At 42.9% G+C, this 21,866-nt stretch overlaps 1 protein-coding gene across 5 annotated transcripts in view; it reads left to right on the forward strand.

The window, feature by feature from the left end:
• Nfrkb (nuclear factor related to kappaB binding protein) overlaps positions 1-21,866 on the forward strand; it is a 34,707-nt gene that overhangs the window by 9,525 nt on the left and 3,316 nt on the right. For 2 of the 5 annotated variants that reach the window (XM_038321850.1, XM_038321851.1), the window contains exons 5-23: positions 212-386; positions 896-1,033; positions 1,614-1,687; positions 2,442-2,526; positions 3,206-3,380; positions 3,810-3,915; positions 4,495-4,621; positions 4,892-4,957; positions 7,604-7,683; positions 7,783-7,829; positions 8,652-8,712; positions 9,244-9,418; positions 11,394-11,500; positions 12,830-12,953; positions 13,427-13,506; positions 13,645-13,862; positions 13,960-14,230; positions 14,807-15,019; positions 17,890-18,657. In XM_038321850.1, the coding sequence (XP_038177778.1) occupies positions 212-386; positions 896-1,033; positions 1,614-1,687; positions 2,442-2,526; positions 3,206-3,380; positions 3,810-3,915; positions 4,495-4,621; positions 4,892-4,957; positions 7,604-7,683; positions 7,783-7,829; positions 8,652-8,712; positions 9,244-9,418; positions 11,394-11,500; positions 12,830-12,953; positions 13,427-13,506; positions 13,645-13,862; positions 13,960-14,230; positions 14,807-15,019; positions 17,890-18,657 (3,090 nt within the window). The remainder of the gene's footprint in view (positions 1-211; positions 387-895; positions 1,034-1,613; positions 1,688-2,441; positions 2,527-3,205; positions 3,381-3,809; positions 3,916-4,494; positions 4,622-4,891; positions 4,958-7,603; positions 7,684-7,782; positions 7,830-8,651; positions 8,713-9,243; positions 9,419-11,393; positions 11,501-12,829; positions 12,954-13,426; positions 13,507-13,644; positions 13,863-13,959; positions 14,231-14,806; positions 15,020-17,889; positions 18,658-21,866) is intronic. The other 3 variants (XM_038321852.1, XM_038321854.1, XM_038321855.1) reach the window with 3 other exon arrangements.

Here is a 21,866-nt window from a genome sequence, read left to right on the forward strand (position 1 = left end):
AAATTTCAGATTTGTTTTTTATATCATGGATGATCAAACAAAGAAATTTAGGTACGTTTTATTAATACATAATCATACTTATTTCTTTGTTGTTTGGAAGAGTGAGAATTAGGCTCTTTTTTTTTAATATTAAAGAAAATAAAACATGAATTTGGAGACTGTCCAGAGAGCAAGATTTGATGATGACCTGGCCTCTCTGGACTCTTGATAGGATCTATTGGAGATGGCTCGTAGGAGTGGCCCTGCCCTTCCCTTTCGCCACAAGCGCCATTCACCATCCCGAAGCCCTGAAGAGCGCGAGTGGCGGACCCAGCAGCGTTACTTGAAGGTCTTGCGGGAAGTGAAGGAGGAGTGTGGTGACACTGCTCTGTCCTCTGATGAAGAGGGTGAGTGTCTTTGGGTACTTCTGGGATTCTAGGGTACTGGAGCCAGTGGTAGCCATGTATGTCCAATAAAGGAGCCCTCTAGTTGTCTTGTTTGGGGGTGGAGAGTGGGACTCATCAGCTCTTGGTGGTTGAGTTGCGGAGACATTGTGATAAGAGTGACTACATGCCCTCTTTACTCTTGTGCTCATGTGGCACTTCTTAGGTTAGGTGAGAACATCTTGGACAGATCCCTGCAGGACAGGGCCTTTCCTCTGGTCCCATTGTGCCACTTGAGAGAACTGCTTTTCCCCTTACAGGAGAGTAGTAGTGACTGTTGGCCTGCTGCAATGCGACCCCATCACTCTGTTGAAGTCTCTCTCCTGGAAGAGCCGTTTAAATGACCTAAGTGTGCTCCAGCTCATCTGGGGAAGGGTCAGAAAGGAATGTGGAACCCTGGCCTCCATGTTGTTGGCTTAGTCCTGTTGAACCCAAATGGCCACTTACCCAATCTCCCCTATTGGAGTCCACAGCCACGTTGGATTTACAAGAAAAATTTTCTTTTGAAGATCTCAGCTCATGGCTTCCAAGCTCTCCAGCACGTTCTCCTAGTCCTGCGGTGCCCCTGAGGGTGGTGCCCACGCTTTCCACTACGGATATGAAAACTGCAGGTGAGAACTGAGCTGATGCCACTGCAGTTTCAAGACATCATGGTGTAGAAAAGTGAGAGCCCCTTAGGGAGGTAGGGATTAGATTCTTGCCTGTCAGGAAATAGCAGTGCTAGTTAGAAGTGGGGAGATTTGGAGAAGTGTAGTGCCATGCAGTACTGTTACCGTCTAGAGGTGGGCTTCCTTGTTTTCCTTTATTTTGAAATTGTCCTCAGGAGCTGATCAGTTGCTATTTTGGGCCAAAAAAGAATAGTCTTGCTTGAACTAGCAGTAGAATGTAGAACCAGACCCATAGCAACTGCCTAGGCTGTAAAGACAAAGAACTTGAATTTGAAATAGGAAGTAGGAGAATGCCAAGCCTTCTGAGTGTGTGTATGAGTCTGCTACCTAATTGAAGTCACTTGTTGGGCAACTTTGTAGAGAGATGATGGACTGCTGATCCTGGAACTGTGAAGACCTCTCTGCTTATAGTACCCAGAATCAGAAGTAGCTTCCTTTTGAATGTCTTGAGTGACTAGGCAGATTTAAGTTAGAGCATCATCATAATGATCTGGTCCATGTGGTTTGGTTCATTTACTTTCAGATAAAATAGAGCTGGGGGACAGTGACCTGAAGATAATGTTAAAGAAGCACCATGAGAAGCGGAAACATCAACCAGTAAGATTGTGGTGGGAGTGGCCGTTTGTAATATTCAGTCTGATGCTTCGGGCTGTCCTGAGACAGTGGCAAAGTCACTGTCAGAGACAGGAGCAGCAAGAGAGGCTACTTAGCATCAGAGGTATGAGAGGCCAGTCAAGTGCTTTGGCTTTGTAAGGCATGGTTGACAGTGTGAGTGAGCTTCATTCAGTCTTTGTGGTTACACTGGTGTGTGAATGAATCATGATCTCCTCTCCCATTCCCAGAGGCTGAGTTTATCCTTATTACTTGGCAGAGCCAGTAAATGGCAGTGCCAAGAGTCAAACTTTGTGTCCTGTTTTATGTTGCCTCCGTTGTCATTTCACTGAAGACACAAGGTGGAGAAATGGCAGTGGAGGGGACAGCCATCTGAGGCAGAGGGATGAAGTAGGAAGATTAGGGAGGAACTTAACACAGATATCAAGCAGACCTCTTGAGTCTTCAGAATCTTATTTTCAGACTTGTAATCTATAATAGTATTTAAACTATTTTATGAACATGTGAAAGAATGCAGAAGATCTTTATGGACTGCAGCTGCCCTACAGCAGAAAAGGGGCCAGGTTTTTCTGTGCACCACTGTGAAGACCAGTAGTTGGTGTTTCTATATATTTTAATTCAGCATGATTCCCTCAGGTGTCCCTGAGACACTGTATCCATTGGGTAAACTGGCACAGTCACCATCAGTTTGGGGTTCTGTTTTGGATCTCTGTAACCAGATCTCTGATGTTGTATCTAGGATCACCCAGACCTTTTGACAGGGGACCTGACCCTCAGTGACATCATGACTCGAGTAAATGCTGGCAGGAAGGGCTCTCTAGCAGGTAAAGGACTATGGGTCCCCTCTTAGATTCCTTCACCTGACTTATAATGTTATTGTATGACATACTGTCTGTATGTGACAAAAATAAGTGGAACCATAGCTTTCTTTATGCTGTGACCTCCTTTGTTTTGTAATTGCCCTCTGAATGTAAAATTAGCACAGCAGGGTGTTGGGAGAGGGCTCAGTGGATACAGTACTTGGCTGTGTGAGTGTGAGGACCTGAGTTTGTATCCTAGCACCTCTGTAAAAGCTGGCTAAGTATCACCATCTGCTGTGACTCCAGTACTCTGGAGGCCAAGAGGGGATCTCCTGGGCAAGTCGACTAGGAAAGGATAGAAAGACCCTGTTTCTGTAATCAAAGTGGAGAGTGATTGAAGAAGATGTTCCACGTCAACTTCTAGCCTTCATGTGCATATACATACGCCACTATACATGAACATACATATACATGCACATGTACCATACACGTGAATACTTGAATAAAATGAAATCAGACTAAATCAGCACAGCATATCATTAGGTGTTAAAATTAAATTATAAGTCATGTAGTGAGCTTGGTTTTCAAAAAAATCTAAGTGTCTTATTATTGAGTCTTTGACAGTCTTTGAGAAAGCAAATGCAGATAAAGACTTCTCACCATAATGCAGTTTTATGAGTTGTGTTTTTTTCCCCCTTCCTAGCCTTATATGATTTGGCTGTTCTTAAAAAAAAGGTGAAGGAAAAAGAAAAGAAGAAGAAAATAAAATTGATTAAATCTGAGGCAGAAGATCTGGCTGATCCTCTAAGCAATACTGAAGGGGTCCCAGCTCTCTCACAGGCCCCTTCTCCACTGGCAATATCGTCTATCAAGGAAGAGTGAGTGGGCCACAGCGATAACTGGCTGTGCTGGGCAGGAGGGAGTTAAGTACAGACTGCGTCCAGGCTTGGGACTTGTGTGAGTTGACTGTGTGTGCTGAGCCCCAGGATCTTGCTGGGAAAATGTACCATGTTTTCTTTTCTTATAAGGAGGCTCAGAGGACCTGAACCAATCTGGCATGTATTCTTTGTCATTTTGATTTCTCCTACATTGGAGAAGAAAAAAAAACACTTTGTAGCAATGTGTGTGCGTGCGTGCGTGTGTGTGTGTGTGTGTGTGTGTGTATGTATGTATGTATGTGTGCGCGCGTGCGTGCACGCCTACGTTGTATATGTGGAAGTCAGAGGACAGATTGGAATAGTTGGTGCACCCTTCTATTCTACTATGTGGGGTCAGACATCAAACACATTTTCTTCCCTCCTTGTTAGGCCCCTGGAAGACATCAAGCCTTGCCTCGGGATCAATGAGCTATTTTCCAGTTTTTTCTCTCTTCTGTTAGAAATCTTGCTGGAGGGTCAAGCTAGCCTTCCTGTGGTAAGAGTTTCAGAGGTGTTCAAGTTTTACAATTGCTGTGCTCTTGAGTGTTCTCTAGCTTCTGCTTCTGGTTACTTTCTGTGGCTGTGGTAAAGATCATGGACCAAGCAACTCAAAGAGAAAGGGCTTTATTTCAGCATACAGTCCAGTCCATCAGTAAGGGAAGTCAAGGTAGTTAGGACGAGGAGGAATGCTACTTACTGGCTTGCTTCCTGTGGCTTACTCAGCTTGCTGCCTGTATTACCTAGGACCACCTGCCCAGGTGTGGTGCTATACATAATGGACTGGGACCTCCCACATCAGTTATTCAAGAGAAGGCCTCACAAACTTGCCCACTGAGGTCAGCTGGAGGCTATCCCTCAAGGAAGGTGCTTTCTCCCCAGATGACTAGCTTGTGTCACCTTGACAAACTGACTAGCACTGTTGGGAAGAAGAGCTCAGCTGGATTCCTCCTATATCATTTCAGTTAACTTACATTGGAAATTTGGCAAACGCTATACATGCCCTGCTGCTCTGACACATCCTGGGATTGTTGGTGTAAAGAGAAACCCAAAAGTTCCTTCTTTTCCTCTCCCTCAGCTGGAGGATCGGGTTTTGGACTGGCAGTCTTCTCCAGCCAGCTCCCTCAACAGCTGGTTCTCTGCTGCCCCCAACTGGGCTGAATTGGTGTTGCCTGCTCTGCAGTATCTTGCTGGAGAAAGCCGAGGTGAGGTCTTTTCTGTGGGGGTTCATCATGTTTTCCCTCTTTTGTCTAAAGAATTAATTCTTGCAGTAAACTATAGCTGCTCATTTGTACAACAGTACATTTGCATCAGACACACCCTTTCTCTCCTTTCTTGACACACCAGAATAAAAAACAAAAACAAACTCAGAAGCTCTCCAAGAGCTCAGGGTGAAAGCCACTCTGAGGCTAACACTGTCTTATATGTATACTTACCTTGATGTATGTCTTGTTCATGTGCTCCATTTTTTGCAGCGGTTCCTTCTAGTTTCTCTCCATTTGTTGAATTCAAAGAGAAAACCCAGCAGTGGAAATTGCTTGGTAAGTATTATAAGCCCCTAAGAGGCTTCTTTCTTTCTTTCTTCCTTTCTTTCTTCCTTTCTTTCTTCCTTTCTTTCTTTCTTCCTTCCTTCCTTCCTTCCTTCCTTCCTTCCTTCCTTCCTTCCTTCCTTCCTTCCCCCCCCTCCTCCTCCTCCTTCTTCTTCTTCTTCTTTTTTAATGAGAACAGTCAGTGATGGGAAGACTATCAGAAAGGAAGGGTTTGGAAATTCAAGAGAGAAGGGGAAATGTGTCAGTATTTCTGAGGAGGTGCCACATTCCTTGTAGTGGTAGAAGGAAAGGAGATAGGGGCTCCACAACAGTGAGCTCATGTCTGTTGTAAGTCAAAAGGAAGGAGAGTTTGGAGAGGGGGTGTGTGAAACTGACCGTGAGAGCTGGGATGGCCCGTGGCAGTTTTTCTTTTCTGCCTACTGTGGCATCCTCTGTCTGCTCTTCACTTGTTTCTCTGGCTGTCTGTCATCAGGGACCTCACTAGCAGAGTGGAGATTGGATAGTTCCTGATTGATTATGATAGTTGGGCATGATGCAAAGCTCAGAGCGCAGATCACTAAGATCTTTTTCTTTTTAAGGGTAGGACCATCTGTATCAGACTGTAGCTAAGATGGCCTTGAACTGATCCTCCTGCCTCTGGCTCCCAAGTACTGGAATTGCAAGGGTGACTGGACTTTGTGAGACCTTGATTTCAGTTTTCTTTTGGTAAGAAGTGAGATTGCTGGACCATAGGGCATTTTTCTAAAATTTTTAGGAGCCATCATACTGTTGCACGATGGCGATACCGGTTCACACTCACTAGCTGTGCACAGGTGTTCTCTTCACATCTCTGCCAGCACTGTTTCTTTTTGGAGACAGGCTCTTTCTGGATAGTTCTAACTGGCCTTGGAACTCCCCTTGCAGACCAACCTGCTTTAAACTCACAGAAGTCTCTGCCGCCTGCTTGGAGTTTAGGTCTGCCACCATACTGGTCTCACTAGTACTTTTTTTTTTTTTGGCTTTTTAAATAGTAGCTACTGTTAGTGATTTTGATTTTCTCTGTGGTTAAAGATACTGAGTCCCTTTCCTGTACCTTCTTTGGGCTGTTGTGAACTGTCATTTGGCAAGATGTCTAGATCTTGATCTATTTTTGTAAGTAAGGTTATTATATTTTTTTATAAATTTTGATTAACTTTTTTGTTTTGGTTTTAGTTTTTCAAGACAGGGTTTCTCTGTGTAGTTCTGGCTGTCCTGGAACTTACTCGGTTAATCAGGCTGGTCTCAACTTGGAGGAACTTGGCCTCTGGCTCCTCCTTCCAAATATTGGGATTAAAGACATGTTATACCACTGCCTGGCAAACTACTCTTTATTATTTTACGTGTGAGTGTTTTGCTTACATGTATGTCTATGCACTGTAAATATGCTTGGTGCCCAAGAATGTCAGAAGAAGCATTGAATCTCTTGGAACTGGAGCTACAAACAGTTGTGAGCTGCTGTGTAGGTGCTGAGGCTGGAACCCTGGGTCCTTTGGGAGAGCAGCAAGAGCTTTTAACTACTAAGCCATTCCCTTGTTTTTTTTTTTTGTTTGTTTGTTCATTTATTTATTTTGAGGCAAATTTCTCTGTTTAACCCTGACTGTCCTGCCACCGAGGTGCTAGGATTAAGGGTGTGCACCATCACACCCAGCTCGGTTAGCGTCTTAGCTCATAGGTAGATTATATTTTCTCCCATTCTATAGGTTGCCTTTTTCCTTCTGGTGTTTTCTCTACTGTACATAGTTTTTGATGCACTCTCACTTGTGTTTTTCATCGTTGTAGCCTTTGCTTTTGATGTCATATAAAGAATCTCACCAAGATCAAGGCTGTGGGGCCTTTCCAAATATTTTCTTACACCTGAAGCCTTGCAATCAAATCTTTACTCCGTTTGGGTTTTGCATATGCTGTGACTTAAGAATTTAAGAAGAGGTCACAGAGTTGAGTCTTTCTAGGTGTTCACAGAGTTAAGCTTCTTCTTGCCTCAAGTCTTCTTACTGCTCTGCCAGTGTGAGGAGTACATTTTCTCACCTACAAGAATAGGATCCTTCCCTCATGTGAACTTCTGTAGCATTCATATGACATTTACTTCTTGTAGGATTGATTTTTATATGAACTCATTACTCTGTAATGAGTCTTTTTATGTCCTGCTTGCCAGCTCCCAAATAACACATGGAGTCTTCTTATTAATTATGGAAGCTTGACCTATAGCTTAGACTTGTTTCTAACTGCTCTTTTAACTTAAATCAACCCATTTATATTAATCTATGTTCACACCCTTCACTGGCCCCACACAGACTCAAAGCCATGCATGCGAAAGGAAATGCGTACCTTATGAGGTTGGCTATACCTGTAATGCTCCTACTAAGAAAAAAAGTCTCAACTTCTTCCAGGTGCCTGGTGCACAGTGACTACTCTGTAAATACTTATTGAAAAGATCTGAACAAGTGACATCCTGGGATAGTAGTCCAGGCACTGAGGGTAGTGGCATGAATATGTGGGAAGGACCAGTGATAGATTCTGACATGTTCTCTTTCTGGCATGGATAGAGCTGGTGAAGAGAAGGCAGGATTCTGAATAAAACTTTAAATTTCTTACTTTTTTTGTGTATCCCCACCCCTACAGTTCAATCTCAAGATAATGAAAAGGAATTAGCTGCTCTCTTTCACCTGTGGTTAGAAACCAAAGACCAGATCTTCTGTAAGGTATGTCTCTTACTTTTTCATTACTTGGGTTTTTAGAGCCCTTTAAGTTAGTAAAAATTGTCTAGTTCATTTACCTGGTAATGTTATCCCTTTCTTCAGCAGGAAAATGAAGACAGCTCAGATGCCATGACACCTGTCCCTCGAGTGTGAGTATATTCTTATGGTGGGTAGTTTCCCATGAAGCCATGACTTAACATTATTGCTGTGGATCTGCTGGCTGCTTTAGTGTGTTTGAGTTGTAGTGGATTGGACGACCCTAGACGCCCATGGACTAATATTCCTCAACATGCTGGAGGAGGACATAGATGCATCTTAGTAAGAGTGGTCCCTGACCTCGGTAGTCTAAGGGGATCTGCCTTGTAGATGGGCAGTGTCCTGTGTACCCTTCCTGGTTTCCACTTCAGAGTGATTAATCTGATTTAAGTTCCTCATTTTACTTGTAAAAAGAAATCCATGAAGTTGAGTGACTTGCTAAAGGTGGTGTCTGGACCCTGACTAGAGTTCAGATCCTTTGCCTTCTGCTAGTGCTCTTCATGCTCAGTCATCTCACGTTCCCGATTCCTGCCTGTTCAAACTGGAGTTCAGAGCCCATCCTTGCTGTAGCCATTACACGCACATGCGTGCGCTCACATAGTGGGTTAGAACTCAACTTCGGAAGGCAGAGATAGCACTCTTGTCACCAGACCTACTGGAAGTGCTTTGTTCTGCCAAGAATGACATTTTGTCATTCAGCTGACTTTGTAGCAGTGCTGAAAACAGTAGATAAAGATGCCACCCTCTTTCTGTTTATTCCAAACACTTGAGGATCCCAAGAATGGGGTGGAAATATCAACAAGACTCTATGGTAAGAACTGGAGAATAGACTGAGTGGGACGAGCACTTTTGAAGGGATATTTTCCCATGTAGCCAAGGGAATGGTTCATGACCCTCTTGCTCTCAGAGATGACGTAGAATTCTTTACGTTCCAGAAGAACTGACTATGTGGTGCGGCCTAGCACAGGAGAAGAGAAACGGGTGTTTCAAGAGCAGGTAAGCTTTCTTCAGAAGCACTGAGTCCGAGTTTTCCTTGATATCAGCTCCTTGGATGTTCATGTCCTTCAGCTTAGATAGTTGAGTTTACTTGTTGGGGTAGAACTGATTTGGTAAACGGGAAAGAAATTATTATTATTATTATTATTATTATTATTTGGTTTTTCGAGACAGGTTTCTCTGTAGCTTTGGAGCCTGTCCTAAAATTAGTTCTTATAGAACAGGCTGGCCAGCCTCTGCCTCCCAAGAGTTGGGATTAAAGGTGTGCACCACCACTACCTGGCGGGAAAGAAACATTTTTTTGACTGTCTTTTCTTCCAGGTAGCAGAATGCATTTTACTTCCTTGCCATTTCCTAGGTGACCAGTTGTGAGGACTGTCTTTTTTTTTTCCACTGTGGTTGGGTCTACATAGTTCTTTGCTTGTTTCCTCCTTATTGTAACATCTCATTTGATCCATATATTTTAAGGGAGTGCTAGAAAGAACCCCACTAATTGTGACATGGTAATTTTCTGACTTTTTTTCTTGATAGGAGCGTTACAGGTATAGCCAACCTCATAAGGCATTTACCTTTCGCATGCATGGCTTTGAGTCTGTGGTGGGGCCAGTGAAGGGTGTGTTTGACAAGGAGACCTCCCTCAACAAGGCTCGTGAACATTCCCTGCTGCGTTCTGACCGACCTGCCTATGTCACCATTCTATCTCTTGGTATGTGGCATGCATGCCTTTATTACTAGGAATTTCTTATTTTTACCCCAGAACTTTCCTCAGAATTTTCCTGTACCAAACCTTAACCCCTCTCACACTCCAACCATTGAGGATTAGTCTCATAAGTTTTCAAATCTAAGAGATGGCAGGATAGATTTTGTGCTGGGAGATGGATGCCAGGAACTAGTGCTTCTTTTTGAAGCCATGTTCATCTTGATGAACTCTGCTCACAAGCTGGTAGTTACATTAGGTATAACATTCTGCTTTGTTAAAGAGGTTTTTTGTTTGTTTGTTTTGTTGGTTGGTTGGTTTTTTTGTTTGTTTGTTTTGCTTTTCCTGAGAGAGGTCACATGCCTGTAACTCCAGTACTTAGGATGCTGAGATTAGAGGACTATTGTGAATTTAAAGGCTGCCTATGCTACATAGTGAGTTTGAAGCCACTTAGTGATATTGTCTCAAAAATTAAGAGGGCCTGTAGAGATGGCTTAGCAGTTAAGAGAACAGACTGCTCTTCTAGAGGTCCTGAGTTCAATTCCCAGCAACCACATGGTAGGTCCCAACTGTCTGTAATTCTAGCTCTAGAGGATCTGGCATCTTCATACAGACATACATGCAGGCAAAATACCAGTGCACATAAAAATAAATAAATCTTTAAAAAAAATAAGAGAAGAATTTTTTTGTGTTATGAGTCCTGTTGATAGTCTAGTGAGACCTCTGAACTCCTTCCCAGAGTTAGAATTATGCATTTAAATTCCTTTTTTCCCTTTTTTTCGATACAGGGTTTCTCTATGTAGTCTTAGCTGTCCCAGAACTTTGTAGATGAAGCTGGCTTCAAACTCAGAGATCTCTCTGCCTCTCCCTCTCCTGGGATTAAAGGCATGTGCCTCCCCAGCCCAGCTGCATTTAAATTCTTGAAATACTTAAAGCTGCAGAAGAAGCCAGTCATGTTTTAATAATTAAGATGTTAAATCAAATTTAAATGCAAAAAGTTTTTGTTATGATATTGAATGATAGGACCCAGTAGTGGATGTTTCAAATTTTCTAACTTCCAGTGGGGGTGAATGTAAGTGATTTGAATTGTTGTCTTCAATACCTGTAACATAAAAAGTATTTGATTTCTATTGTAACAGTACAGTAATATCAATATGTGATTTATAATGTATTTTGATAATTGAAGGAAGTGTTAAATTACTTTTTTAGAATCAAGTTTATAGAACTACTTTTCTTTTATCCTGTATATACATGAATTCATTTTATTTTGCTCTAACCCACCCCTTACTCCCTCCAACACCTTTCTGGTCCCTTACCTCAGATGCCCTCCCAACTTTATGTTTTCACTAAAAATGTATATTATATATGTGTGTGTGTGTATCCTACTGATGTCATTTAGTGTCATCTGCATGTATGTGTGGTGTGGGTGTAGGACTTCACTGTAGCATGGGTAACCTATCCCTCCTTCAAAGAAAACTGACTTTACCTCCACTGGCTGCCCTGACTGCCTGTAGCTTTGCAACCAGAAGTGGAACCTTTTGAACCCCTCCTGTCCATGCTGGAATAGTGACTAGGTAGATCTTGTGTTGGTCTTGTGTAGTGACCACAGCTTTTGAGAGTTTATGAGTATAACTCCCTCCATGTCCAAAAGGTGCTGTCCCCTGCAATTCTCCCTAACCTCTGTCTCTTGAAATCTTTCCGCCCACTCTTTCATGACATTCCCTGAGCCTTGGTGAGGGGTGGGTGTAATGTCTTATTTGGGGATGAGAACCACTTCATTCTGTTCTAAGGTATCCATGGGCCTGATTTTGCCCGTAGGTATATTAAGTGTAGTAAGTTCATGCAGTGTTTACAGCCACTAGAGGGCAGTGTGCCTTCTTAGCCTGGCAGATGAGGCTCAGTGCCACCAGAACAGGACAGGAGAAGTATTCGTATTCACTGGAAGCTTAGCTTGACTCCTGGATTTTGCATTTTCTGATACCAGTTCGGGATGCTGCAGCTCGGCTGCCTAATGGAGAAGGCACTCGAGCAGAGATCTGCGAACTGCTCAAGGACTCTCAGTTTCTTGCTCCAGATGTCACCAGCACTCAGGTGAGTTAGTGAAATTGCTTTTCAGAATGTATTTGAGAAAAACTATTAGGAAATGTAAGTTACACTTTTTTTTTCCTTGTGATACCAAGGTTGAACCCAGAGTCTTATACCCATCAGGAGCTGTATGTGCTTTCTCTAACATAAAATCTTTTAAAAAAATGAATGAGTAAGTCATCTAATCCCAGCACCTGGGAAGCAGAGACAGGTGGATCTCTTGAGTTTGAAGCCAGACTGGTCTACAGAATGGGTTCTAGGACAGCCAGAACTGCACAGAGAATCTTTGTATCAAAAACAAACAAAAAAGCATAACAAAACAAAAAATCAAATCAAATGAATAAAAGCTATCTAGACATGATGACATGTACCTATAATAAATACCAGCTACCTTGGGAGGCGGAAGCAGGACGATTTTGAATTTGAAGCCTAGATAACATAGTAAGACTCCTGCCTCAAAAATCAATGGGCCAGGGAGATTTTTCAGTGGGTAAAGACAGTTGCTGTGCAAGCCTGATGACCTAACTTCACTGGGGTCTGGATATGAAGCTGGATGAGGTGACAGATATTTAATCCCAGCATCTCTAAAGTAAGGGTGGAGTCAGGCAAGGGAGACTCCCCTTTTCTCTGGACTAGCTAGCCTGGAATACACAGTGTGTTAGAAACACAAGAGACTGTATCTCAACAAGGTAGACAGATGGTGAGCAGCAGCCCTGAGAGCTGTCTTCTGACTGCCACACACGTACTATGACAAATGTTTGACTATATTCATATCATACATGTAGTAAGAACAATAAAAAAATCCAATAAAAATACTATGACCAAGTGGGTAGAGAAATGACTTAATGGTTAAGAACAGTGTTCTTCTAGAAGACCCAGGTTTGATTCCCAGTGGTAATTCACAGCTGTATTTTTTTTAAGATATATTTTAAAAAATTTTATTTCTGTGTATGTGTGTCTATATTAACACATGCCATGTGAGTATAGGTGACCATGCAGGCCAGCAGAGGGCATTGGATCCCTTGGAGCTGGAGTTATCATTGGCTGAGCCACCTGATATGAGTTCTGGGAACAAGAACAGCAGTGCTCTTAACTGCTGAGCATTTTCTCCAGCCTTCTTGTAATAAAGGAAAGGTTTCTACAGTTAATTAGTTCACAGGATGCATTACAGTGGAGACAATTAGTATCTTAGCTGTACACCATTCCTTTCAAAGTAAGCCAGTGAAAGGACAAAGCTAGGTTGGGATCTAGTTTGTTATTCTCTGTGACTTATACAGATAACTTTCATTATCTTGGCTGGACTTTTCCCATTTGTTCCTTTTGTTCTGTTCATAGGTGAACACTGTAGTGAGTGGTGCACTAGATCGACTGCATTATGAAAAAGACCCTTGTGTGAAATATGACATTGGACGAAAGCTGTGGATCTACCTGCATCGTGACCGGAGTGAGGAAGAGTTTGGTATGTGAGCCCTTCAGAGTGCTGACTAGATGTGGGGCTTCTGCCTTCTGTTCCAGATCTGTTACTCTGGTAGCATTCAGTTAGGATAGGACTATGGAGGCAGAATCCAGTCTACCAACAAGGCCATGGCTTGTCTTACTTTGTTTTTAAAGACAGGATCTTGCTGTATAGCTAAGTTGATGTGGAACTTGCTGTTTGGGCAAGCTGGCTTTGAACTTGAGATGATTCTGTCTTTGTTTCCACAGTTCTGGACTTAACAATTGTGTATAGTCAAGTTCAGCTTTTTGTTTTGTTTGCTTTGCTTTGAGACAGAGTCTGGTAACAGGCTGGCCTTGAATTTACTGTTTTCTTGCCTCAGGCTCCTGAGAAGTGGGATTATAACTTTTATTTGGAGAGGCCTTTGTTTTTAACAAAGATCTTCTCATTAAGCATGCTAAGGCCAGATTTCCTAAACTGTATGTTTTTCTTTATAGAACGGATCCATCAAGCTCAAGCAGCAGCAGCTAAAGCCAGAAAAGCTCTTCAGCAAAAACCCAAGCCACCCTCCAAGGTGGTAAGTTACCTCGTGAGAGCGTTTACTTTAGAGGTTCTGAGATGAGGCGTGCCAGCAGAAACACTCAGCTTTTACCTGACCCAGTGAGTGCATCAGGAGCCTTCATGATGCCTGAAATAGACCCTTTTTCTTTTCTAGAAGTCCAGTAATAAGGAGAGCTCAATGAAGGGTCTTAGTGGCCCTTCTGAGCAAAGCCAGATGAGCCTCAGTGACTCCAGTATGCCACCTACCCCAGTTACACCTGTAACCCCCACCACGCCAGCATTGCCCACCACTCCCATATCTCCTCCACCTGTATCAGCAGTGAACAAAAGTGGCTCTACCACTGTCTCTGAGCCAGCTAAGTCAAGTTCAGGGTAAGTACCTGTGTTTCTTCTCTTGCTCTTTCCCTTGAGAGTCTTTCTGTATGCATGTCCTGAGTTTTTGTGTTCTCCCCTTCGATTTTTCATACAGTGTTCTTCTGGTGTCCTCACCAACAATGCCACAGCTAGGAACGATGCTTTCCCCAGCTTCCATCCAGACTCCACCCAGTTCTCAGGCTACTGCTCGGGTTGTAAGCCACTCTAGCTCAGCTGGACTGCCCCAGGTTCGGGTGGTAGCCCAGCCCAGCCTTCCTGCTGTTTCCCAGCAGTCAGTAGGGCCAGCACAGACACTACCACAGATGCCAGCAGGACCACAGATTCGTGTGCCAGTCACTGCTACACAAACCAAAGTAGTACCCCAGGTAAGTGGATGCTGCATGTCGTTGGGATACAGGGACTGTAGACCTAGAATGGGCTACTCAGTGACTCATACAAGTAGAGCTTGAGGAAGACCTGGAAGTCATATATTGTTGGTATTAATGATGAAGTTCAGTGAACTCTTTTAATGTTCAAAGTTTCAAGGGAAATACTCAAAGCTTGGAAAAGTACTTTTTGGTACTCTGTTTGCATGTCAGAAACAAGATCTTCATTGTCATATCAAGGCCCTGTAGAAGGAGAATTGTGTTTCTAAATTTCCATTGTGCCTTTAGCCATGCCACTGATCACTTGTTTGAAAGATTCACATATTTTTGTCTCATTTTCCTTTCCTGTATGTAAAATGTCTTCAGCATATGGAAATGAAATAAGAGGTTAAATGTAAAACGTGAACATGATACAAATATAGGAGATACAGTGTACATTCCGGGGTGTGGTGAGCTTCAGCCTCTGATAGCAAGGGTACTTTCAGAATACTTTGAGTGGAGTTGTTCAGGGCCCTTGTATGACTGCTGATCCCATTTTGGTGTCTAATTGACTTTTGACTTCACATCCTGAACTAGGCAGTTGTGGCAACTGTTCCAGTCAAGGGGCAAACTGCAGCAGCCTCTGTACAGCGGCCTGGACCTGGGCAGACAGGGCTTACAGTGACAAATCTCCCTGCTGCAGTCAGCCCAGTGAGCAAGCCAGCCATGACTTCTCCCGGGAACTCTGCTCCAAGTGCCTCCACGACAGCCGTCATCCAGAATGTCACAGGACAGAACATCATCAAGCAGGTATGTGGACCTGACTCTGAGTGGTGTCCTAAAGGTAAAAGCAAAGGAGTGATGGTGTAGGATGATCCTGAACAGCCTGGGAGCCTGGGTGCCTATGGAGGAGGCTTTGTTGTCTTTGACTCATGGTTTGGAGATTTATCAGGTGAGTGCCCCACCCCCACCCTAGAAGCAACCTTTATGCTTATCTCTTTTTGTGTATTTCAATATTTGGTAGCTGGAGTTTGGATTTATGGGGTAGCTTCCCTGGTTATGCAGTTAGCTCCCATGACGTATTTTACAGAGTTTTTTTTTTTTTTTAAATATTTATTTATTTATTATGCATACAACATTCTGTCTGTGTGTATGTCTGCAGGCCAGAAGAGGGCACCAGACCTCATTACAGATGGTTGTGAGCCTCCATGTGGTTGCCGGGAATTGAACTCAGGACCTTTGGAAGAGCGGGCAATGCTCTTAACCACTGAGTCATCTCTCCAGCCCCCTTTTACAGAGTTTTTAGTTTGTCGCTTGTAAAGGTGGAATATACATTTGTTTTTTTCTTGACTGTGAATATGCAAGTGTGATCTCACTTTAAAAATTGTGAAGCCTATTGACACCTGGCACTAGAGCAGTGCCTCTTGTCGACTTTACCCCACTGTGTTTTGTATAGACATTAGCCAGTCTGTCATGGCATCATGGGTAGATAGGTGAAGAAATAGATCCACTAAATGACAAAATAACATTTTTATTTAACAGGTATGTATTGTCTTTATGGAATTTAGGCTAAGCCCCTTTGTGGAGCTCATTATGTCATAGGAATAGGTGACAAATAACTATATCAATGTGAGATAATAAGAAACACTGTAGCCAGGTGGTGTTGGTGCATGCCTTTAATCCCAGCACTCAGGAGGCAGAGACAGGTAGATCTCCATGAGTTCAAGGCTACCTTGCTCTACAGAGTGAGTACCAGGACAGGCTCCAAAACTACAGAGAAATCCTTTCTTGAAAAATCATAAAAAAACAAAACAACAACAACAAAAAACTGTAGTGATTTGGGTAAAGATGGAAGATGGACAGGACATCATGTGTTAGTTTAGCCGTGATGATGGGAAGTAGCTTCTCTGAAGAAATGACATTTAAGGGGATGAAGCCATTGTGCCATGTAGTGGTGACCTGGAGATAAAGTACTATGTGTGTAGACTGGAAATTGAGTGTGGTACATCAGGAGCATTTTTGTGGAGTGACAGGGAACATAGTGCACAAGCAGTGCATTTGGTGAGGTTGACGTTTGTCACAGTGTGTCAAGCTTTGATGTGATGGTGAACACAGGCAGATTGTGAACTCATTGGGTACTGGATCTGGTTTGTAGTTAATCCGTAGCTACTGGATACAGTGCACTTTGGGGAACAAGAATGAAAGCAAGAAGAATGTAGAGCAGCTGCAGCAGCCTGGGTGAGAGGGATGGAGGGTGTTTGTTAGCTGTGGCAAGAAGGGAATGTAGCTTGTGTGGTTTACTAGTAGCTTGAATATGGGTCTAAAAGAAGTGTTCCTGTGGGCTCTGGATGGAATAGTTAGGTATAGTGGTATCATTTACTGAGAGGGAATAAAGTTGGAGTATGGAGAATCTTGGACATATAGATTTAAGATTGGACAGCACCTGTGTGGGATGTGCTAAAGTATGGATAAGATTCACTTTGTGTAGCTATTAAGTAAGTGTGACTGGGACCAGGATCTGGATTGTTAAAGGGAATGTCAGGTGAGGAAGCAGAAATAAGTAAATATGAATAATTTAAAGAGAAATGTTGCTTCTGAAGACAACATAGAATTTGGGCTGGAGTGTTGTGTGCAGGTGAATCATGAAACAATCAGATTTGATTTTTTTTGTTTTGTTCTTTTGATGGCTAGTATCATATGTATTTGCTTTCTATGATAGTGGTCCAGTAGAAGGGCTACCAAGAGGGAGGCATTGAGTAGACCAAAAGGTCAGGCTATTAATAACATGTTGGGTACCGTGAAGCTGGTATTGGTGAACCCAGGGAGTCTGACTCCAAGCCCCTTCTTGGAGCTAGTGCATCATGCTAGTGCTCAAAACACGTGGGCTAACTGTAAATAGATGGATTTGAGTTACTGGAGGGTGGCGTGGGCAGGGATGATCAGATACATGCTGACAGTACTTACTCCATTGTAATGGCATTGTGAATAATATTTTTAGCTTAAAAAATCCTTTACACCATATGGTGGTGTCTTATGCCTTTAATCCCAGCATTCGGGGGCAGAGGCAGGTGGATCTCTGAGTCCGAGGCCAGCCTGGTCTGCAGAGTGAGTTCCAGAACAGCTGGGGATATGCAGAGAAACCGTCTCAAACAAACAAACCCCCAAAACAAGACAACGAAAATAAAACACCCAAAATCCTTTGCTAAGTAAGTTATACATACACACACACACACACACACACACAGAGATGCACACACATTCAACAAAATAATGTATCTTGGTTTACTTTAAAATATTCCAGTTCTTGTGGGGTGGGGCTGGTAAGTGTAGCTTAGTGGTGAGGCCTTGGATTTGCTTTCTAGAACCCTTTGTGAGGGCAAGTCTCAACTCCCAGCTTACCTGTACTGCTGGTAACTCTGCCAAAACGCCAGCTCAATCTCTTCCATTCCTTGCTAAAGCCAGGAAAGGATAGATAAGATTGACAAAGTGATTACATTTGAAGCTGGGTAAAGGGTATATGGTTTGTTATATCCTTCTTTACTTTTGTTTGTGTTTACCATTTTTGAAAATGAAAAGTTAAAGATACATGAAGTGTGTGCCTATGAGCAGAGGCTTGCCTAATCCGTGACACCAGTTTAGCACTGTGAATCTTCTCATTGGGACTGTATTTCCTCGTCCAGGTATCAATCACTGGGCAGCTTGGCGTGAAGCCCCAGACAGGCAGCAGCATTCCACTCACAGCCACTAACTTCCGTATCCAGGGTAAGGATGTACTGCGCCTGCCACCCTCTTCCATCACCACAGACGCCAAGGGCCAGACGGTTTTGAGAATCACTCCGGACATGATGGCCACATTGGCCAAGTCTCAGGTTACCACAGTCAAATTGACTCAGGACCTCTTTGGGACAGGAAGTGGCACTGCAGGCAAAGGCATCTCTGCTACCTTACATGTCACTTCCAACCCTGTCCATGCAGCTGACAGCCCTGCCAAGGCCCCTTCAGCCAGTGTTCCTTCATCAGCTCCAGCAGGTACTACCGTGGTCAAAGTAACTCCTGATCTCAAGCCAACAGAAACCTCGAATTCAGCTTTTCGCTTGATGCCAGCTCTTGGTGTGAGTGTGGCAGATCAGAAGGGAAAGAACACAGTGGCCTCTTCAGAAGCAAAACCTGCTGCCACAATCCGCATTGTGCAGGGTCTGGGAGTGATGCCTCCTAAAGCAGGCCAGACTATTACTGTTGCAGCACATGCAAAGCAAGGAGCCTCTGTCGCTGGTGGGTCTGGAACTGTCCATTCTTCAACGGTGTCCTTGCCCAGCATAAATGCTACTGTGTCTAAGACTGTGGCTGTGGCTTCTGGGGCAACAAGCACCCCCATCAGCATTGGGACTGGAGCCCCCACAGTGCGACAGGTCCCTGTTAACACTACAGTTGTGTCCACATCCCAGTCTGTGAGTATTGTTCATGGTAAAGATTTTAGCCTTCTGCTCAGGAAACTATTTTCTGGAAGGAGATGGGTGTCTTAGTTGAGGTTTCAGTTGCTGTGATGAAACACCATGACCAAAAGCAAGTTGGGAAGGAAGGGGTTTATTCAGCTTATTTCCATATTGCTGTTTATCACTGAAGGAAGTCGGGACAGAAATTCAAGCAAGGCAGGAATCTGTAGGCAGGAGCTGATGCAGAGGCCATTGAGAGTTGCTGCTTACTGACTGTTCTTCATGGCTTGCTCAGCCTGCTTTCTTATATATCCTAGGACCACCAGCCCAGGATGGCATTGACCAAAATGGGTTAGGGCTTCCCCTATCAAGAACTAATTAAGAAACTATCTTACAGCTGGATTTTTGGAGGCATTTTTCTTAATTGAGGTTCCCTCCTTTCAGATGACCCTAGCTTGTATTAAGTTGTCGTAAAACTATTCAGGACACAGGATTTTGCTATGGCCCAGGCTGGCTTAGAACTTGTTATGTGCCTAAGCTGGTCTTGACTTCACTCCTCATTTGCTGATTTTCTTCTCTCAGTCAATCAAGTGTTGGAATTTCAGGTGTGTACAGCCAAGGCCTGCCTGGAAAAGTTCTTCAGGTTTGGCCCCTGTCCCTTAGGAGACTAAGAACTAGGAAACTGATCTGTCCATATCACTCAAGACATAAAGATTTGGGTTGTTTGTTTTTGGAATACAATTTAGAAAAGTGTAGCATGTATGTGTGTATACATGTACACATATATATCCTTAAAATATAAAGAATAATGTCAGAAGTATAGGGTAAAATATAAAATTTTCTTGTCCTTACAAGGGTATTGTATTTATCCTTCCAGCCCTTTCCCTGAGCACTCTATGTTATACACCTAGTTAAGAATGTCTTGGGGCTCATTGTAGGCCATACTCAGATATTGACCAAGCCCTGTGTAGTGATGTGATGATGCATAGGAGAGCTTCTGTTGAGGGGTCTGTTTTCACTGCTGCCGGTGTGCTACAGTAATGCTCTAGTGCAAGGGTTTTTTTTTTATTATTATTATTTTTTAAAGTATCTCTGAAGCATAGATAACTGAGTCTCAAAGATACACATATTGAAAGTTTGACACACTAATTGTGACCCTGCAGCACTGGGGCTAAAAGCCAGAGTCTTGAGCCTGCTAGGCAACTACTCTACCACTGAGCTACATTCCTAGTTCCAAACTGAAGAAAATATTTTCTATGCATGTAACAATATATAGCTGATAGTCTTTTTGGTAGCACAATTAGTGCTATCTTTTTTTTTTTACATTTATTTATTTTTTTATTTTATATTCACTGGTGTTTTGCCTGCATGTGTGTCTGTGTGAGGTGTTAAAGCCATGGAATTGGAGACAGGTGTGAGCTGGTGCTGGGAATTGAACCTGAGTCCTCCGGAAGAGCAACCAGTGCTCTTAACTGCTGAGCCATCTGTGCTCCATCCCCTTTCCTTCAGTCTTTCTTGGGTTTTGGTTTTGTTCATTTCTTTCTTTCTTGATTTTGCTGTGTCCTTGGCTGGCATGGAACTCTTATGTAGACAAAACCACTTTAACTTTCTTGGTGTTAGGATTGTCACCAAGACTAGTTTGGTCTGCCATCCTTTTTTTTTTTTTTTTAAAAATTTATTTATTTTGCTTGTTTGTTTTATGAGACGGGTTTTGCCATCTTGTAGTGCTCTGCAATGGGCAACAAATAGTGACTAAACTGTATTGAGTCGGTATGGGACCTGCCACTTTGTATCAGTCTCTGATTTCCTTACAAATAATCTGCTCATGGGAAATGTCCATTGTTGTCCCCCACCTTCCTTTTTTAAAGCATTCTATCAGCCATTTCTCTTGTATTTTTTTAAATTTATTTTTATTTTATGTGCATTAGTGTTTTGCCTACGTGTATGTCTGTGTGAGGGTGGCAGATCCTTCTGGAACTGGAGTTATAAACATTTGTGAGCTGCCATGTGCATGCTGGGAATTGAACCTGGGTCCTCTGGAAGAGCAGTCAGTGCTCTTAACCGCTGAGCCATCTCTCCAGCCCCTCTTGTATTTTTTTAAACGTTATTTTTATTTTATATGCATTGATACTTTGCCTGCATGTCTGTGTGAGGTGTCAGATCCCCTGGAATCGGAGTTATAGACAGTTGTGAGCTGCTATGTAGGTGCTGGGAGTTGAACCTGGGTCCTCTGAGCCATCTCTCTTCTATTTTTTAAAAACAAGCAAGATTTACACATAGTTAGAAATTATCTGCTGGGTGTGTGACTCTGGTAGAACACCTGCTTAGCATGTGGGAGACTTTAGGTTTCATCCCCAGTACCGGATGGGATGGGTAATTTTGTTACTAATCAAACATCAAAAACTAGGCAGCCTAAGAGTAGGTGCTATAGTGACTCTTTTCTTTCCTCCAGTGAGGTGGGATTTTTGACCTCTGCATTCCTACATAGACACATTCTCTTTTTTCTTTTTCTTCTTGGGCCTACTAACTTTGGAGTTGGATTATTTTTCACTTGGCTAATTTTATTGTTAGTGTCCCCTAACTAACCTCTCTTATTTCTGGAGACATATGACTTGTTCTTATCAGATTGTCCTGCTGCTCACTTCTGTGTCCTTATATCCCACTTGGGTGCTGTCCATTTTGTCTTTAACTCCATAGGTTCTCTGTCCTGCCTTACCATATAGTTCTTGGTGTCCAGCACTATACCATGTGTTATGGATACCTAGACAAATAAAAGTTCACCAATCCAAGAGGCTTAGGATCTGGGACTGCCAAGTGAACACACACGTTGTGGTTTAGTGAGGCGTGTTTGTTTCCGTGGAGATATAAACTATGAGAAGCCACATAAGGAAGAAGTGGATAATTTCAATTGACTTGGTTCTCATAAACTGAGCTAATACTTTCTTTAGGAAATGTAACTGGTTAAAGCGTTTCAACTGGTGCTTCTACCAAATATTTATGAAAGAAATAATGTAACAATAGTCTAAATTTTCTTCTAAAAGTAGAGGCAGTGGAGCTATTTAATTCATCTGTGAGTTTTTGTGTCATCCTTATACTAGAACCAGATGTAGACATTACAATAAAGCAAAGCCGTATACCAACATCTTTCATGAATCTGGATAGAAAAGTTCATAAAATATAGCAGTATATAAAGAATTATACCCAGGAGCTGGAGAGATGGCTCT

This window comes from Arvicola amphibius, chromosome 3, assembly GCF_903992535.2.
Source record: "Arvicola amphibius chromosome 3, mArvAmp1.2, whole genome shotgun sequence".
In the NCBI taxonomy this organism is placed as follows: Eukaryota; Metazoa; Chordata; class Mammalia; order Rodentia; family Cricetidae; genus Arvicola; species Arvicola amphibius.